General features: G+C 41.0%; 1 protein-coding gene across 12 annotated transcripts in view; it reads right to left on the minus strand.

Moving 5' to 3' along the window:
• LRRC7 (leucine rich repeat containing 7) overlaps nucleotides 1-20,714 on the minus strand; it is a 163,312-nt gene that overhangs the window by 18,115 nt on the left and 124,483 nt on the right. For 8 of the 12 annotated variants that reach the window (XM_033151828.1, XM_033151829.1, XM_033151826.1 and 5 more), the window contains 7 exons: nucleotides 20,435-20,635; nucleotides 18,891-19,002; nucleotides 16,178-16,358; nucleotides 11,847-13,524; nucleotides 6,473-6,622; nucleotides 2,761-2,880; nucleotides 325-540 (listed from right to left, as the gene is read on the minus strand). In XM_033151828.1, the coding sequence (XP_033007719.1) occupies nucleotides 325-540; nucleotides 2,761-2,880; nucleotides 6,473-6,622; nucleotides 11,847-13,524; nucleotides 16,178-16,358; nucleotides 18,891-19,002; nucleotides 20,435-20,635 (2,658 nt within the window). Of the gene's footprint in view, nucleotides 1-324; nucleotides 541-2,760; nucleotides 2,881-6,472; nucleotides 6,623-11,846; nucleotides 13,525-16,177; nucleotides 16,361-18,890; nucleotides 19,003-20,434; nucleotides 20,636-20,714 lie in introns of those variants that run through there. The other 4 variants (XM_033151838.1, XM_033151831.1, XM_033151835.1 and 1 more) reach the window with 3 other exon arrangements.

The raw sequence follows: 20,714 nt of genomic DNA on the forward strand, positions 1-20,714 counted from the left end.
ACACATTGGGATGAGCACCTTCTAGGTTTCTACAACAAATTATTAAGGTTTCCTATGAAGTGGTGAGTTACAATTTGGAGCACACCAATCTCACTACTACTACAATAAAAATCCCTCATGGTGACTTCATCTTGTGAAAAAAAGAAATAATGAATTTGCAGATTTATAATCTACACATACATGCCCTTTTATTTAGCAATTTCAAATAACGGTAAATAGGAAAACTTTTTCACAGACTTAAAAAATAAACCTACCTTTTTGAGCCATCTTGCACACAATTCCATTCATATCTCTCATCCTCATGCTGTTCTGCTGCATGCTCACCTGTTCTGGATAACCATCCATACTCCTCTGCCCTTTAGTTTGAATGACACATCTCCCTGCTTGTGGTGCCCGAGTGCTCTGAGAAGGGATCTGGATCGGCAGTGGTGGTTGATACTGCTGGATGGTCACTTTATTCATGTTGCTCTCATATGGCTGCTCTCGGCTTCGATGCTGTAGACTTTGCGATCCCATCAGAGTCTGGATATGGCTACCTGCCTGTGGGTAACATTAACTCATTAGGCCAGAAATTTAGAAAACTGAAAAAAGCACTTTTCTTGAAACTTGTACAGTCACAAACAAACAACAACAACAACAACAACAACAACAACAACGCTATTGAGTATAAACATTAAGTTCTGACTTTCCCCCCCAAAGCAGCATAGTGAAAAAGTCACTCCTTCAGCTATATTTGAATTGTAAGGTGTAGAAAATCAATTGTAAAACAGAAGCATTACTGTAAGTGGAAAAATGCTTTTGTTATTTATATTAGTACCTTCTGCTGAGTGACAATATCCTCCTTCCATCCATGGAAGGCTTCAGATGCAGGGGAGGGATCCTGCTGGCAGAGGATTCCCTTCTCTCTGCTATCTCCAGGCTACCACCCACATTGTTCCAAAGGGCTCTGAATATTCAAGAACCCCATGGGAGGAACTACTAGGGGCTGCAGGAAGAGGCTGAATTTGTAAAAGTCATCTCCTGCCCCTCTACCTGTGGAAGCAAAGTCTGGATCACGCATAACTTCTGTTGGATCATGCCTGTGGTGAGTCCCATGGAGAGGGTGGTCAGATGAGGAGGAGGAGGAGTGGAAGAAGCTCAGAGAGCTCAAGGAAGCTGACCTAGGGGAAGGTTGCAGTGGGTTGAGGAATGACAACTTGGGACCCCTAGAGCAGGCATAGGCAAACTTGGCCCTCCAGATGTTTTGGGACTACAACTCCCATCATCCCTGACTACTGGTCCTGTTAGGGATGATGAGAGTTGTAGTCCCAAAACATCTGGAGGGTTATGCCTGCCCTAGAGGAATCTGATCTGGAGGAGGATCTCAGCTGAGTAGGAAGAGGAGGTCTGAATTCTAGGGATGGTCTAGTGGTCTCTTGGAGGTTGGCTCATTTCTGTTATATTGGAAACTTCAGGTGCTACATCACCAGCTGCCAGTGCCCTCCCCTGTCAGCAAAGAGCCCTCCCCTATTTTATATTTTAATAGGCATTATTATCAGCATTATTAATTTTATTTTTAAACCATCCATCATACGTTTAGATCCCTGGGTGGTTTATAAAATAAATAATCAAGGAAAATACACACACCAGAGGCAAATAATAAAATATTAAAATAATCATATAAAAGCAATCTATAGTCATAAACAACATCAGTAGTTAAAGTTTAACTATTACAAAAATTTACTGTGAAGTTGGTTCAAATGACTCACAGTGTTTAAACCATCAGCAACTATAGCGGACATGAATCTCCTGAGGTCAAATTCTATGAAAGGAAATCAGTATTGATAGAGCAGCATGCTCAAAAACTGAGAGTGAAAGGTAAATAATTCTCATCCATTTTAATAGATTTTTTGTTTGCAAAGCCTCATATTGTCACAGCTTAGGCATTCATAACACAGCTCCTAATGTATATGGATGAACTGAAAGTAAATCTTTTTTTGTAGAAAAACAAAATTACTTATTCTGATTAGGGAAATAATCTCCATTGTGTAGGCCTGTTTCCCATGATTTCATTTGTATTTTATATATTCTTTTACCATCCTTCACAAAAAGTTAATTATTTCAAGCTGGGAATGTTCTACTGACAGCACAATACAAATTGTTGGCAAAGAATGCAACAATGGATAGTGCCAGGGAATTAATCATATTCTGGCATGTAGGGTAATCATTTCACATACAGCATCAATGAGGAAGGATACTGAGGTGTCTAAGAAAAAGGCCTTTAAAAAACCACCATATTCTCAAACAAAAATTGGAGGAAAATGTTGACAGGTGAAGTAAGCCTTTTTCTGGCCTTCCATCCATACAAGGTAGTGATGCTAAAACACATCAAAATGGATGAAACGATGGCACAAATGCAATGCTGGCAGTCAATTAATAGTAATTAGAAGATTAGGGAATGTCTGTGAGCTTCCAACACCCTCAAAGCTAAATTGTTCCCCTCATTTAACTTTGGCATTGTCTGGCCAAGAGTCATTGGGTTTCCTAACTAACTTGAAGCCCTAGTTTCACTTCATGGTCAAGAGAGAACCATGTTTACTTTAGTACCAATGTAACAATCATGGTTAAAGACAGTAGGAAAATTTGCAGTGGAGCAAGTTCACAAATCCATCACTCATTCCCAATCTTTTTACTATAGGAGATCACTGGCATACATCATTACCAGATTAGAGTGGCAGTATTTACGCACACGCAGTATTGATTGTGTGTGATAGTTGTTACCTTTTTAGCAACAGTTTCTGGTGGCACATCTCGCCTTCCAAGGGGATATGGATTCCATTGGCCGCCAGCAGAAACATCTTCCTGTCCATTGTCTAGAATGCTGCTCTGTTGTGATGGGGTCTATTTTAAAAATGTTAGGTAAGAGATTATTTAGTGAGAGGAACGATCAACAGTTCATTTGCCCCAAATTAGCATTTTTGATAAACATTGTTTTTGTTTTATTTTTGATGGGGAAATATCCACACAGTACATACTATTGCATTTTATCAAGATATAGAAAAGCATCAATGCTCTTTTATAATTTATCACATATTTGCATAAGACTTCAATGCACATAAAAAGTGCTTAGTAATAAACTGGCAACATCATAAATTAAAACACACACTAAATACATCTATCAGAAGGAACATTTTTAATGTACACAGTAAAAAAATATTCATACTTCTGCTTTCTAGAAAGTGTCAACTTATTAGTAGACAATTGTACTATGAGAGTGGAAATCCCATGGCAAAGAACCATATTCTTTATCCCATCTCAGATATTGAAATCAGTATGAAAATTGCTCTAAATGTCACAGTTAACAATGTTTTCTGTTCCATATTAATATACATTTTTAAAAGCTCCAGCTCAGGAAAGCACTTGTGATTCTTTTAATCAAGAAAGAGTCTGATCCATAAGCTGGAGTATTTGGCATTAAAAAGGTTAATAGGCTGCTACAGTTAATTGAACAGTTAGACTAAACCTCTCAACGTATCATAGAAAATATTAGGCTATTGGTGAATGTTCGTATTAGTTATGGAAATTAAATACAAAAGGCTCATTTTTAGTTAACAAAAGGGAAATAGTTCTATTATGCAGACATTCAATTTGATGTTATTGTTTATCTTGCAGCTGCTGCACAGGGGACCTCAATCTTCCCCCCAACTGCTGGACCTGTGGCCTCTACTGGATCCCCAGACCAAGAGGTCCTTGGTTTTTAAGAGGCTTTGGAGCTGAGCACATAACACCGGCAGTGGGGAGTGGGCAGGAAGCCTCAATGCACAAGAGGCCTTCAATTTGCACAAAGAGTGCATTCACATGTCACAGTAACCCATAAACCATGGCTTATTGTGCACAAGACCATTCCTGGCATTTTATTCCTTTCTGCTAGCACTGTGGAGATACAAAACACAACCGCTAGGCTTAGTGTTACATCCTAAAAAGCAAGAGTTTTCCTCCCAACTACAACTAACAGCCAAGTTTTGCTCTTGGCTTGCTGACTGAATGTGGTTGTTTGAACGAAACAAACCTCAATCTCCGGTTCAAATGTAATGCTAAGACAGGGACCATGGTTTGTTTTCTTTGTGCACTCACAGGGAGGAGCAATACAGTCCAGATAGGCATGTTCATAGTAAACTATTTCAGAACACCAGAGAGAACTGAAGACCTCCGTACACAACCATAAAGAATCCAAGATGACCACTCAGAATTGCCCATAGACAGCACAAAGTGTGGTGTAGTGGTTAGAGTGCTGGAAAAGGACCTGGGAGATCAGGGTTCAAATCCCTGCTCAGCCCAGAAACTCACTGGGTGACCTTGGGCCACTAACAGTCTCTCAACCCAGCCTACCTCACAGGGTTGTTGTGAGGATAGTATGCCACCTTGAGTGCCTTGTGATATTGGAAGTAATTATGCCAAAGGGAAGAAGGGCAGACCACAAACCCAAGCCTGATATTATTCATTTTATAATAAAAAAAACAATGCCTATTGGTGTCCCCCCTCATGCAGTAATATTGCCTGCTTAAATGTCTATATTATTTGGAAACTGAGCAACTGAACATTCCAAATGGAAACTCATCCTAGTAGATCTGGGTGTGGATTTGATAGAACCCCGAGAGACTAGAAACAAAGCTTATTTGCCTGGGACATCCAAAAGAAGCAGCCTCAGAATGGGTAGAAGCTACCACTGCTGATACTCACAAAAGGGGTATATATAACTTCAGTTGTCAACACAGTAACAGAAAGTCACAGCAACAATGTCCTTCTCATATACGTAGTTGTGAAATGTGGCAATCGTGCATATGCTGTTCAAATAGCACATGCTATTGTTGCAAGGTCTGTGAGATTTGGTTTTGTTACAAATACTTCTCAGCTCATGATTGTTGCACTGCTATAGTTATTTAACTTATAAGTCTATGTATTTTAACATCACAATATGCTTTGTACAGGTGGAAACCATTTTAAGCGCATCCAAATAACATGGGATCACCGAAGCACGGGTCCTTTCGGATCCAGAAGAAGGAAGAACAAGGGTGGAGTGGGGCAGATGTAGGGGGGCAGGGTAGGCTGTAACGGGGCAGGGCGCACTTATGTACGCTCTGCTGATGCAGGTGGGGATTGGAAATGGAGTCTCTGGGCAAAATGGTCATTGCCTGTATTTTAAAAACTTTGTGGTGAAAAGTGTTTTGTAGGTCAATACACTTTATATTGTGAGGTACTGTTGGCCCCCAATAAATTATTTGTAGCTATATTGTTTTACTGGGGGAAAACCACCTCTATATTGTTTTACTGGGGGAAAACCTCTGTATTGCTTAACTGGAAAAACATCAACAAATGCATTTTTAAAAAACTTGGGAAAACCTTCTTGCAAACATTTATGGCAGTTTGACAACTAAACTGGAATGATACAGGACTTCCCCTCTCCATCAAAGTAGGGTAAATCATGGAATCATTTAATTTAGACTAGAGGAAATCTCACAGTCTCTACATGTTAGCCAAAAAAAATCCTTGATTAATCCCTTCCCCTACAATGCTTAGGTAGCTGTATAATCAAAGGAAGCAATCTTACACCTTTCCTTGGCTACTGTTTTCACTGTCTAATCTTCATCAGATAAAATGACTGCATTGATGACTGGCAACTATGACTTATTACTTGATGTTTAATCTAGACTGTTTCAATTTAGATCCACTTTTTCATTCCCTTCTCTCAATGACATATAAAAGAACAGTTTATAATGAATTTTCACACACTTCAGGTTTTCCACCATCATATGTATCTCACCTACACAATCTATGAACAGGCCTAATGGTTTGTGGTCATGATGAATTCAAGCTTGATTCACAAATATTTTTCAAAATGTTATTGAGATATGTCCCCACCTTAGAGGCTTAATATACAAAACATATTTACATACAACATATATCTGATTTCACAATGGTCTACATACAGAAATGCGCTAATATAATAAAAGATGTAAATGGGACATACATTCTGAAATTTTCATTTGAACTATTTTGATTATAATCCAGTCTTTAACTAGACCACTGAACTACATGACCAGTAGGTCCTGGCTCCTAAGAGATCATCCTAATTGATAACATAGTTTGTGACGGAACTTGGTTGACATTAAACATCTACACCATTCTAACACCATCAACATCATTAACCAACTACAACATGAAACATGGCCCTCAAATTTCTCTGGTTCACATAAAATTGTCTACATTAGTCTGCAACAAAAGAGCAGAAAGCAGCATGACTGTCACGTGGTGAGCCAATTACTTGAAGAAGCAAAGATATAAAGTAGGCAAGTTGTGTTAGCAACTTTGGTTTTTGAATTGCTTATAGGACACAAGCATGAATAGTATGCAAATGCTAAAAAGGAAGAGGAAGGAGGGCATGAAAAAATATTACTGTGTGGTGTCTGATATTTGCAGGCTATCTCATACTTACTTTCGGTAGAGGTAGCTCTTGATGCATTTGGTTTTCAAATTTAGATTTAGTCTGCAAGTTTAATGTCATGCTTCTGCCCGCATGCATTGCTGACAAACCTCCAGAGCGCAGCATGCCAAGGTTAACAGTGTTGTGCTTATAAGCAGCAGTCTGAGTAGAGGAAATAACAACCACGTGACAGGATATGAACACGCATGCTCATTAAGAGAAAGTACTGCACATATATGACTAACTTCACATGGTCTCATTTTAAGCAAACAAACAATACCAAGAAATAAGTAGCTTTTTATGCATGCACTGAGTCAGACAGAAGCACACAGAGTGCTAGTTGTACATAAAATGATTACCATAAAAAGACATTGACAAAAAAAACAAGATATATTTTCATATTCACAGAATCATAGAATTGTAAAGTTGGAAGGCGCCATGAGGATCACCTGGTCCAACCCCCTGCAATGCAGAAATCTTCTACCCAATGTGGGGCTTGAACCCATGACTCTGAAATTAAAGAGTTTCATGCTCTACTAACTGAGCCACTGTTTTTAATACAAAGCTATAGTAATTTATTTCATGCAGAAGTGGGTATTACCCAGAGATTTTCTACAAACCTATGATAAAATATGCATTTCTTTTCTGCAAGTAATAAATTGGGTACAAGAGGTCTACTCTATATAACATGCTTCTTAAAAATGTAAGACATTTCTGGAGAGAATAAGGCTTTAAAGAGTCAAAGAAAATGGTAAACAACAGTTTTTCATATCTGTTAGTTGCTGAATGATAGAAACATCTGGCTTGCTGTGGTTTAGTTTCACAAAGAATCAATCAAAATAACTACTATCAAGAGCTGCTCCAATATATTGTAGTGGATGTATACCTATTTTGAATTTACACTACAAAAGAACAACCCGCACTATATACAGTGTAATTAAAAAGATCAGTCAACAAATGATCTTAATGAATAAATTATTCTGGATTATATATATATACAAATAAAACAACATAAAAAGTAAAATGCACTGGGCAGTCTTCACCCAACGTGTCCCATCAGTGCTGGCCTGTATGAGGGCTTCTACTTGTGCCATGGGGCTGCCCCCCATCTCCTCTCCCTGCACCCCCTGAAATTGGCTCTGGGGTGGTCACAGAACAGTGCTGATGGGACACTCCCCTTGGTACAATGTTGAATTCCACCCATTATTTAAAGTGAGCATAACTGGGAAGTACACAAGTGATTCTGAAACATCTGTGCTTCACCTGTCCATGCAAATGAAGAAGTACACAGATCTCTAAAGAGTTAGCCTGAAAGCAATCACAATAATCAATGGAATAAGCTCGACTCTTATGAATGCTCAGTGATTTACGGAAGCCGCCAATGCCAGGGAGCCCACTGCATGGGCAGGTTTCCACGATGTTTCTGTGATGACCTCTCTTGTTACTCCTCCTACTCCTATTTTGCTTCTGTCAGCCGACAGGAAAGGATGTCGGTTCCCAGTAATTTTTTAAAAAATATATATATTTAAAAACAGCTCTTTTGTGCAGAGGAAATCATGCACAAAATAGTTGCATTAGAAATAAATTATAAAATTTGCCTATGCAGGCACAGGAGGCTGGGAAAGAAAATGTGAGGAAGAGCAGCAGCCGGAGACTCCAAATTGTCACATGACTTGGGAGTGACCCACTTTTTGAAAAACTGCTGTTTTGTACAAATCTTGTATTTAAGAAGTAATTCTGTTTTTTATATATATATATAAAAGAAATGTGTATGCTTCTACAGGCAAACAAATACCTGTGTACATATGCACAACAGACCTTAGGCTTTCTTTTCCGTTTCCAAGTTCTAGAAACCCCTCTGCCCACTGTACAGCATTAAAGGATTCAGGTTCAGGGCTGGAAACCAGCACCAAACACAAGCACAGCAAAAGAGGATTTCAACAAACGTGAGGAAGAAATAAAAGTAACCCTTTTCGCTTGTCTTTCCCCTGAGAACTCCAAACAGCAACACAAAACTCTTGTTCCAGGCTTGTTAGAGCCTGAACAGGACCACTCCTTAGGAGATGAGAATGCTTTGCAATGCTTTGCTGTTGGATCTGAAGGCTTATTGTTGTATTTTTCTTAGTAATCAAGTGTGCCTGAAAGCCAGGCTAAAATTTTCAGACACATTTTTTTATGATGTCTGATTTCCAAAACTGAACCAATTAAATAAATATCTATAAATCTTAACTGATACACCAGAATAAATATAATTTGTCTTATAATTCATCTAGCATTTCTGCAATTTTTATTCATTCATTCAAATAGCTTTGCTTTAAAATCTATCTTGCTGCGATTTTGTGTCTCTAGTCAGTTTTTCTTAAACAGGGGGCTGGGACCCAAGAGACGGCCATGGGTCATTTTCAGGAGGACCTCAGTGTCACAGCCTGCCCAGCGCCTTCTCACTTGCTGGCCCCACCCCCCAGCCATGCCATTGTCTTTTGATTGAACAAATGCCAGCCCTAGCAACTCCTTGCATGCTAAATAATGGTGACCAGGAGATGGAGAAGTTTGGGGAGGGTGGGGAAGAGAGAAGGGAGGTCTCACTCCTCTGAGGGGAAGCAGCCAGAGGAGGTCCTGAAGGAAATTAGAAAGTGAGATAAAAGGTTAATATTTACACTCATTATTAAAAATAAGCCAACTGATAATGGAAAGGATAGGGACAAGAGAATAAAGTTGTTATGGGAGGAAGAAGTGAAGATAAAAGGACCAGGGTGAAAGGTAGAACAGAACTGGCAGGTTCAAGGGAAGATAAATAGATTTGTGTGAAAGCAGAATGGAAGAAATTACAGTAGATGAGTAAAAATACTCTGAGAGGCATTTAGAGGTGGGAAAGGAAAAATATAAAATAAAAAGCCTTCTCCTCTTAGAGTCAAACTTAAAGCCTCTGGATTGATTGGCAAACTCTGCCTAAAGTGGAGAGGATGAGTTGCAATACTTCCAGAGCGAATGTCTATATTTTGCTTGAGGGAAGCTGAGGTATTGAACTCCTTGCTACAATGAAAATGCTATGGTAAATAATCAAACAATTTCCAAAGATGGTTTAGCTATCAATAGAAAAGTGATGTCAGCCAGCCAATCATGCCAAACTCCACTTCCATAGGCCACTATTCTACAACTGGTAGGCCTCGGTAATTTTCAACAAGTTTATGTGGGCCCTGGCGACAGCAGGGTGGTGAAATTTGAGAATACCAGGTCAAAGCAGAAGAAATGGTCTTTTCTTTAGTTTAAGTGGTTCACTGTTCTATATTACATCAGGTGTGGGGCAGGCAAAGACCTCAGCCGAAAGGGAGTCCGCAGGTACTGCTGATCAGCTGACTGGTGGCACCCACAAAGCCCTGTGTACAGGACTTCACAAGACCCAATTGTGATCTGATCAGCAGATCTTGCAAAGCACCTTGTAAAAAGCTATACAAGAATGCTTTGCAAGACCTGACAATCAGTTCATCATTGGCGCTTGGCAGACTGATTTGGCCTGCTCTCCAACCCCCTTTAAATAAATAAAAACAAATAAATTGTATTACTGAATGGATAGTTCAGCTCTCAGTGAGCCACAGTTAAATTGTGAATTACCTTCTTTGAAAAACACATGGTAATATCAAAAGACATAAAACAGTCTACAATTTTTGCTCCATTATGGTTATTTCTGAAATACAATCACTTGTTGCAGTCACTGAATGACAAACAGATATGTATCTGGGAGTATAAGGAAGGGTAATTTTGTGAAAGCAAATCTGAGAATGAGGTCTGTAGGCTTCCAATTTTCCAGGCTGATTTCAGCATTTTTGACAGCCACATTTGCCAATTTCAATTTTCACTTATTTTATGAAAACATCTGGTGAACTGTAGGACTAAAATTATACATGAATTGGTCTTTCGTAATTCATCTTATTTCCAATAGTAGTTGACTGAAGGCAAACAGGTCCCTGAGGCCAAGAAAGGCTGTATGAGACACACAGCATTTAACGAATCCAAGGTGATGCAAATCGAAAACCAACAGGGTGAATGTTTAAGTTCCTTTCTGATCACCCCCCCCCCCCCGGCCATTTATACAAGGCAACAGTAAGGTTGCAATGTCAGATGGAAGACCAGCTTCATAATCCTTCTCCCTTCAAACTATTCTCCCACTGAAAAGTCCCCACTCCAGTTGCTTTTACCTTTACTAGAGGAAAACATGAGTACCTGCATTTTGTAGTGTGTGTGTGTGTGTGTGTGAGAGAGAGAGAGAGAGAGAGAGAGAGAGATGCACAAATGGAATAAAGTGGAAAGGTTAAGAAGCTCCTTTTCGTCCTGTACTATTCTTCCACTTCAAACTGTAGCCTCAATGGCTGCACAGTATATTAATTTTTTCAAAAGAAAATAATGGAACTACATGTAGTATGTAGTTTTTCCCCAGAATTCCTTCCAAATGCTTTCTGGATATATCAGTTATATTATAAGATGTTGTATTCATTTACTTCTTGTCACCATTTCAAACAATACCTCATTCTTAATTGTTCATACCTTGGAAACTGTCAATGAATTAATCTGCACATTTACCAATAATAAATGTTAATTGACAAACACTTCCTCACATAGAAAATATAAGTTACAGTTGGTCTCTGTTGGGGGTTTACGTATTTCAACCTGTTATCCTAAACACACTTGGAAATAAGTTAAATGTAAATCAACTGACTTACTTCCAAGTACATAGATTTAAGACACAGGTACCAGAACAAAAGTAATTGTAGCATATTTTTCAATCAAATGGCTAAATTTTCTAAAAAGAAATCCTTAATTATATCTGCCATGATTCAATAGTTCTGGTGCATGAAGATGGTTCACACATGCATATCTAATTTTGTGCACACAAGGGCATGGATTTATTTATAACACAGCCACTGAAGATTGTGCTATTGAGTTCTGTAGAGTTTTGGATTATCCCCATTAACTATAAGCCTGCCAAGGTCAATATTTCCAATACTTTTGCTTTGGAATTTGTCTTTAATATTTTTCCTATGCACTGTATAGGCTAGCAAATAAAACGAACATTTAAAATATAAACTATTTTTGTGATTTCCTTTAAGCTTCATAAATTACCCACTACTAGAAGACCGAGATTATCATTTTTGCATTTAAAAAACACCAGTATATCAGGGAAGAACTTCTCCAATGCTCCCCAAAGCAATCCTAATTCTAACTCATTATGTATAAACTGTAACAAAATACATTTCATGGTTTATTAATTCAGAACACAAATCCAGGAATTATTACTGGATAACATATTAATCACTGCAAGCAGATTTTTTTTGATATATAGAAATATAAAAACTAAAAGGCATTAATTGCAGAGAAATGCCAAACATACCCTGTCTAACCTTCTAGCTTCTATATGTCTAAGTAGCTGTTGTCTCCAGTCAGCGGGCATTTTACCACAGCTCTCATTTCCCTTCACAGGGGTAGGCCTTGTCTTTAAATCAGTGTTATCTGACGGCTTGTCACCATAGTTACCCAAGTTATAGTCTGATGGTATCTTTTCCAACAGAGCTGCCATTGTAGGCCTAGCTGAAACTGGCCTGGTTTGGGAGGTACCATAACTCTCTGTACTGTAGCTTCTTGCAGACAATGGCCTCCTTTGAGTAAGGTTTTTAACTGGAAAACTTCCAGATTGGGCTTTCACTTCTTGATATGAAGGGTGTTCATCTTCATACCTGCCATTTCTTTTGAGGAATTGGGATTCAGACACTTGCATGCTGCTTTGGCGTTCCATAGGTCCTCTATACTGGTGTCTGTTATACCTATCGCTCTGAGGCAGTTCGTGTGGCTCACTGACTCTTCTGTACATGGACATATCTGTGGAACTGGCCAATGAATCTGCTCTTCTCAAAAACCCAGCCCTTGATCCCTGACTTGAGAACTGAGTGTTGACAGTCTCCTCATTAACAGAAGGCTGGGAGAATGAAAACATGTGCTCCATGGGTGGATACCCTCGGTAGGCTCTTGGGCTAACCAAATCCTTTGAGACAGTTTTAGTCTGCTGGGGAATGTACTCTGGAGTGTGTTGAAAAGGTGGCGGAATCCTCTTTTCTGCTTTCACTTCCACTGATCCTTGAGGATTAAAACTTTGGTCAAACTGGTACACTTTTTTAGTTACAGAAGGCTTTTGCTGCTGCTGCACCTTAACGCTTCCATAGGTCAGCAACTCATCATCAAGCATTGGCACAGACTGGCTACGGGACATGCTAGACATTCCATGTTCTGGACCCATCATTTTATCTGGCCTCTCATGCATACCGGCATTGTCAGTAGTAGCTGCATAGTTCTCTAGTGGTATATTATAAACTTTATATGCGCCAATGTCTATCTCATCTATACTTTGTGACTTCTTAAACCTATTCGTTTTCAAGTCCCTCATCATCGGCGAAAGCCTCTCTGTACTCTTGCTGATAGAAATGACATTTTTAGAAGGATCTTGGCGACAGTGAATATGCGAAAACACATTACCAAGACTTCTGTTAGCATTTGACTCATGATACTCCCACGGTGTTCCTGGAGAAAAAGTGCTAGTTATTTCTGCGGAATCTTTAACAAGATCCTTCCTTTCAGGTAAAGGGCTGGTGGTAGGGGTGCTCTCCAGCTTAGAAGGAAAGGCTGTCCTATCTTCAAAAGGGCTAGGGGTTCTTGTCCAGTTCTGCCAAGGGTTTGATGGAGGCACTTCTGATTCAGGTGTATTTCTGAGAGTAGGCTGTTCAAGTTCTAGGGGGATACCAACTATCCTGTCTTGCCTAATTAAAGGCCTGCGTCCGTGAGCAGATGTGCTTCTCGATTTAGAGCTTAAAAGGGGGTTAGCGCTTGGATTCTCCACCGTGCTCTCTTCTGCTACAAATCCCGTGTTATCATAGTGAGAGCCATCATTCCAGCTGTCAGCAAAGGTGTCGCTCATTGGACGCCTCTCGTTATGTTGTTGTAAGTTTCCTGCTGGAGCAGACTCCCGTTGACTGAGCAATGGCTTTGTTTCAATAGGTTGAGGAAAAGATTGGACAAGCCTGGAGAAAACAAGAAGAAAGATTTGTATTAGCTAAGGAAGCTATCACAGCAGAATAAAATGCTAATAAATATCTTACTATTATTGCATGTTTTGTTTAACCATTCCATGAATGAATGGCTGCTTTATCTTGCTTAGAGTGGGAACAAAGAAAACTGGGAACTTTAGAAAGCTGGTCATGCAAGCCTTAGATATATTTGCATCTGAAGTAAAAACAAACAAACAAAAGATGTTGACTTCCCTTTCCTCTCCTCCCCCCTGCAACCCACCAAGTACCCTCAATCTGCTTTGGACAGTTCTTTAACTTTCAGATTTGAGGCATGTACAGGGGCAGCAAAGGGGAAGTGAGGGAGGAAGCTCCTGTTTGTGTGGTCAGAAGTCTACTGCACAAGCAAGATGTCACAATTGGATATCACCCTATTTCATATGGTCAGTTTATCCCCAAATATGTAAATGATTTGCTTTAGTATTAAAAGTTCAGAAAATATTTTGTATAAGCAAGTTATAGGAAAGCCAATCAAGGCAAGGTGAAGCTCTTTAAATCTCAGTGAAGTTCTTAACTCCTCCCTTTGTATCAATGGAACTTTAATATTATTCACCTTGTCTGGATTGTTTCCTATCCCAATATTGATTTGCAATCAATATTTTTAATGCAATGTCCAAGAAAGAGAAAGCACACAAAAAGAGAAATATCACAATTTATATGTATATGAAAATGGCTTTGCATAAATCTAAAAATCTGCCTCCAAAAAAACCCTGGTATAAAAATTTCTATGCTAGTGACAGATAATAAGCACATAGCATTGAGCCTGCAAGCAAAGTGAAAGTCTCTTTGAAAACTGAGTCTGTATCTATGTTGGGATAGTTGCTTATATAGGACTCTGTATGCAATGGAGTAAATGTAGACAGTACAGAAAACCTTGATGACATGTAATCATTTTGTACCTCTTTCATTCTTGTCAGCTGAAAAATGGGTAAGATGGGTGAACTGCTATTCAACTATTGTAATCTACAGTGGTGCCCCGCTAGACGAAAATAATTTGTTCTACGAATTTTTTCGTCTAGCGGGTTTTTCGTCTAGCGAAGTGGCAATGACAGCCGTGCTTTCGCTAGACGAAAAAAAAGACGAAAAAAATTCACCCTGCGAGGCATAGACATTTTTGTCTAGTGGGGCAGCCTCCCGCTAGACGAATGCCTTCGTCTAGCGAGTTTTTCGTCTAGCGAGGCATTCGTCTAGCGGGGCACCACTGTACTCTGAAAGTTTGCAGACAGACCTGAATTTTGGGTCAGAGTAATTTCCAGCCCAAGGCATAATTCCTCTGGGCCTTGACATGGAAAAAGGATGGTATTTAAATCCGGTTAAACTTGCTAAAATGTACCGTACATCAGATAACAAATGTTGGAAATGCAAAGAGAAAGAAGGAACCTTTTACCATATGTGGTGGATGTGCCCCAAAATAAAGGACTTCTGGGAAAGGATTTATAATGAAATGAAAAATGTGCTAAAAGACACCTTCTTAAAGAAACCAGAAGCCTTTCTTTTGGGAATTATAGTGGATGAAATCCCCAAAAAGGACAATACTTTCTTTTTGTATGCCATAACAGCAGCAAGAATATTAATTGCAAACTGGAAGAACCAAGAGATACCAACAGTAGAAGAATGGCAAATGAAGATCATAGACTTTATGGAACTTGCTGAGCTGACAGCGAGACTGCACGACCAAGGGGAGGAAACGGTACAGGAAGATTGGAAGAAATTAAAAACCTATTTGAAAAAATATTGTAATGTTTAAATCTCAGAAGCCCTAGGGAAGTAGTTATAGGTTTTCGGTATTAAGTAGGGTATAAGTGATATATAAAATGTATTAGGAAAATAATAATAATGAGTTAATAATAATGGACAATCGGTTAATCTATGAATCTGTCAAGGAAGAACGGAAATGAAACTCAGAAAGGAGAGGTCGGGGGAAGTCGCCCCAAGATGTTAGAGGGAAAATGTGATGATTGTATAAGAATTATTTGTGTTGTGTTTGTTTTTGTATTGTTTTATATGTTTTGCTTCTTATAAAATGAATAAAAATATTATAAAAAAGACACGGAAAAGGTGCCCTTCCTCTCGCCTCCAAACATGGGCCTTTCTGCAGAGATGTCTAGTTGTGGGGGAGCACTTACTCTGCTCTGGATGCTCTGCTCTTCTCCCTCTCCTGCTGTTGAGGGGCAGGGATGCTGCAACACTTACCTTTTTTCACATAATGCTTCACTTATTTGCAGTAGTGCCAGTGTGATGTTGTTCCACGTACAGCAGGTTTTCTCCAACTGTATGCAATGCCAGACTTCTTAGAAGTCTTGTGTACATTTGTAGTATACCAGCTACCAGCCTAGCAGTACTTCCTGAGACATGATGTCACATAGTCACATAGGTGTCCTAGGAAGAGCTGCTAGTTTAAAGAAAAACAAAGGCATCTCAATCATGCTGCTACTCCTGCTAGTCTGGCCCTAGTGACATTCCTATCTGTTTTTGTTTTAATACGAGGGTTCATATAATCGTCGTCATCGTCGTCATTTTTTATTTAAGCTCTTTGTACTTTTGGCTGTCTGAGATGACTTTATGGTCAGATTTAGTGTTTCAAGTGGGGTCTACAAAGTAAACACACCTGTTACCCCACAAGGAATTATTCACTGCATCTTTAGCTGTAGTTTGCAAGGACCCCATTTTAACACGAGCGTTAGAAGACCCTGAAGATGCCTGTGAAGGTGAATAGTCTGAATAGGTGCCCGAAGAAACACTGTTATTCATGCAGTGAACTTTATCTGCTTCAGATTCATCTGTTGATTCTAAAACAAACACAGAAAGAAATATGGAATTAATAGTTGAATAGAAGATTGAACACAGAGACATATATACAACAACTACTGTAATTAGCTTAGAAATGTGATTTCCACTTCTATACAGTTGTACCTCTGGTTACGAATGGGATCCGTTCCAGAGCCCCATTTGTAACCTGTGACATGCGTAACCTGAAGCGCCGCATCTGTGCATATGCGTGACGCGATTCGGAGCTTCTGTGCATGCACATGATGTCATTTGACACATCTGCACATGCGCAAACCGCTGAATCCGGAAGTAGCACGTTCCGTTATTTCTGGGTTCAGCGCGTTTGTAACCCGTGTTGTACGCATCCTGAAGCATTTGTAACACAAGGTACGACTGTATCATACAAATATAGCCAGCCATGAACTTATCCCTAGGATGTTCAAAGACACGTAAGACATTTGTATAGCAGTACTACCTCAATTTCCCACCCATCTTCAGCCAAGATGCTGTATCATCTGACTGTATCAATCTGCAATTATTGGTTGGTGTATTACTTTACTATTATCCTTATAAACATTGTGCCTTGTGAGATGGAACTTTTTTTGGTATTTTTAAAAGATCTATTTTCACCTTTCCTACACTTACAAACCTGACCAAACTGCTACTGTCTTGAATGCCCCACCCTCCTTTTTGGCTACTGCTGAACATAATAATTCAGTATTTATTTCTAATGACATATATAGCATTCTTTATACACTATGTCCAACACTCAGGGCCAAACCAAATGTCACATGGGAGATTTTCCAATATTTATTTAAAAAACAAACAAACAGGCACAGGGAGTTTTGTCAGAGCAGCAGTGATTAGGAAGGATTTAATCACCTTCATACCCATGCCCAATACTAGAGGTGGCCTAAGTGAGGCACTGACCCACAGTCCAGATGGTCTGAGGGGCTTGTTCACTTAGTAGGCTACTTACCTGCCCACCATTTGCTCATAATTCTTGCTTAGAAGGATTAAGAGGGCTTAGAACAACTGCTGCCTATATTACATTCTGAGAGTACTGAAACTATTTTAGATTTCTTTTCTGTGCATTACATACACGCCAAGTTGACACAGGAGAAGATAGGCAGTTTTAAGAGAGGGGGGAAAGGCACCCACAGAGGGCTGCAGGAGGCGGGGATGCAGGGAAGGGAGGAGAGCCTCAGTTCCCCAGGCACAGTCACAGAAAGGTGCATTAAAGTGGCAGAGAATGTGATATATGGGAGAAGAAAGTGATCAAAATGAAAAGGAAGATGAGAGGGAGACAAAAAAGCAATGCCAGCAGGTGTAAGAAATACAAGCTGAGGCAAAAAGGAGGACAACAGAAATATTTGCGAATGTAATCGGGCAGACAGAAAAGGTATGGGGTGGGACCAGGGGCGTCGCTAGGGGGGTGCGGTGGGGGCGGTACGCCCCCGGGCGACAGGGGCGAGAAGCGGCGGGTGGGGGCGACAAGCGGCGGGTGGGGGCGACAAGCGGCGCCCCTCCCGCCACTCCCCAGGCAACGGGAGCAGCAGCGCTGCACGGACGGGGTGCTCCCTCGGCCGTGCGCTGTTGCTCCCGGGGCGACCGGAGCGAGCGGCGGCGCATGGGGGTGACAAGCGGCAGCCCCTCCCGCCATTCCCAAGCGCTGCCGCTCCCTCCGTCACCCCAGGAGCAACAGCGCACGGCCGAGGGAGCACCTCGTCCGTGCAGCGCTGCTGCTCCCGGGGTGACCGGCAGCGTGGGGAGTGGTAGGAGGGGCCGGCACTTGTCAGCCCCACGCGCTGCCGCTGGCTCCGTCCCCCCGGAAGCAGCAGCGCACGGTGTGTGCGGTGCTGCTGCTCCTGGGACAACGGAGCGAACGGCGGCACGTGGGGGTGACAAGAGGCAGCCCCTCCCACCATTCCCACGCGCTGCCGCTCCCTCCGTCACCCTGGGAGCGGCAGCGCACGGCCCGACGACGGAGTGCGCCTGCACGCGCAGGCGCACTCTGTCATAGGATCGCCGCTTCCACAGCCTCCTTTTGAGCCGGAGAGCTTAAAAGCGAGCTCTTCGGCTTAAAAGAGGGCTGCAGAAGCGGCGCCGGCACCCCCGGAAACGCCCTGGGGGCGGAGCGCCATGACGTCACAATGTGATGTCACGACGCCCTGCCCCCTGGGCGTTTCCTTTGCCGCCCCGGGTACCGCGGAGCCTTACTCCGCCACTGGGTGGGACCAAGAATGGAAGGGAGTGTAGTTTGAGCAGGTAAAGGAGGGGACAAGAGGCCCAGTGGTACCCTGTGTCCAAGGCCCCCAGGAACCTGGGGCCTGCCCCTTTTTATACCATTTAAAGTTGCTATTAGTCTAAGGAAAAGGGGTAGGAGAGAAATATAGATAGCTGTGCATCTGTATCGACTGGCTTTGCATACTAAATATAATTTCCAATTTGATTATGGCTAAGTGTAAAAAAGAGAATACAGTGTTGAGCACATTTTTCTGCTGCATTTTTCATTGTTTGTCACGTTCAATATCTATAAAGTGACTTAGTACCTTTTTTCTCTTTACCCAATAGGACAAGTTTAGGTTGGTACAATGGTGCTTCGGTCATGGAGGGACGAAGTTCCCCTATCCTCATATCATTCACAGCATGTACATATGGGTCCTGTAAAATGCAATAATATTGTGGAATATTATAAAAAAGTATCAAGTGATACTTAACTTTAATGACGAAATTTTACCAGGAGCATGGAATTATAAAACTTCCAAGCACGAATGCTGACTAGGCAAATGTGACTTTAAATGTCATAGAATGCTGTTTAAAAAAAGTACAATTGGTACTCATATTGGCACTGGCTGCATAGGGTCTGTGGGTTGGGCTCTGGGCTCCACCTTGTGGCTGAAGGCAGAAGAAACTCTCAAGGTGTGGCTCTTAAGCCTGTTTTGCGGACTCACCAAGCTTGGAATCACACACCCTGAGTAGGGTAAAACAACAAAAGGTGCCTACTTTTCTAATAATCTAGAAACACTGTGAGATTAGTTCTGCTTGAACTAGTAGAGGCCTGTCTGATCTTAGGTGGGAAGAAGCTTAACTCTGTGCTTTGTGCTCACAGCTATTTTGCCCTGGACAAATGTACTGTTGGCGGTAGAGTATTTTTTTAAAAAACGATCACTACCTGATGACAGTTTTCTGCCAGCTTACTGTGTTACCAATTTCAGGCCTCCCCTACCCCTTTTATATCTGCAACAGTCCCGTGTGGTAGGCTCGGTAAAGTTAATATAGGCACATAAACAGCAGTTCTTATCAAGAGATTGTGGAGAGATTCAGAGGACCCAAACCACACAGTGTATCAGGTCTAGGAAATCCTGTGGGCACCCATTACCGTTTGGTCTGTCCCAATTGTGCATGGGGAGGGAACTAAGGCTGCTCTGCCCTATTTCTGAGAAATGCCTAAAAATCCGCATGGAAATGCACATTAAAAAACAACCAAAAAAAAAGTTTTTTAAACTTTTAAAAATAAGGCACCTGATTGCCCACAGCCTGGAGCTGCTAGTGCAAGCAGCTTCTTGCCACCACGTGCTTTGAATGCAAATACAGCAAGTTTACCTAAGAGTGAGAGAACTTGATGTTTATAGGCAGGAAGCCATGATCTTTCTGTACAATTCCCCCTGAGATAGGATGTCATCAGTTCTCATTGCTCCCAGGGGAATCTCCTGTATTTGCATTTAGAGTGCGCTGCAGCAAGGAGCACCAGACATCTGACCTCAGCCTTGCCTGTTTGGGCCATGCCCCAGCCTTGGTACCTGACAATCAACAGCAGACCCTGCTGAGGTCTGACAATTTAATGTTAGCAATACCCGTTTTGTTCTGTGTAGTATGAGAACTACATGATATTCGGCCTAATAATAATAATAAAGAAAATCAGAAGGGCAGCACTGAAAGGTGAAGCAAATTATATCTAATGGGGGGAGGAGGGGAGGAAAGGGGTTACAGTTCAGCCTACTACTGCTTATACACAATCCTCTGAATAAAGAGATCTATATTGTACTGATCTTAAAATAAGCTCCTGTTTGTTTAAATAACACTGTCATGTTACCTCCACGGATATATCCTTTGCTGTCATTGGCCACTTGTGCTCATATTTGTCTTTCACAGCTTGTTCTGCACTGACGGTTGGTGTTGCATTCTCAGGCCTCATTCCATGGCTAGGTTTACCCACCAGATTTTGAACAGATTTCACCATATTCTTTAAATCTTCTGGGTATGGCGTTGGATAGCGCTTTAAGTTTATCTCAACCTGAGCAGTCGTTTAACAAAATAAATTAAAACCACAAATAGGAAACAAAAATTATTATTAAACTTCTAGTTTTGATTAT

The sequence above is a fragment of the Lacerta agilis genome, chromosome 6, assembly GCF_009819535.1.
Source record: "Lacerta agilis isolate rLacAgi1 chromosome 6, rLacAgi1.pri, whole genome shotgun sequence".
In the NCBI taxonomy this organism is placed as follows: domain Eukaryota; kingdom Metazoa; phylum Chordata; class Lepidosauria; order Squamata; family Lacertidae; genus Lacerta; species Lacerta agilis.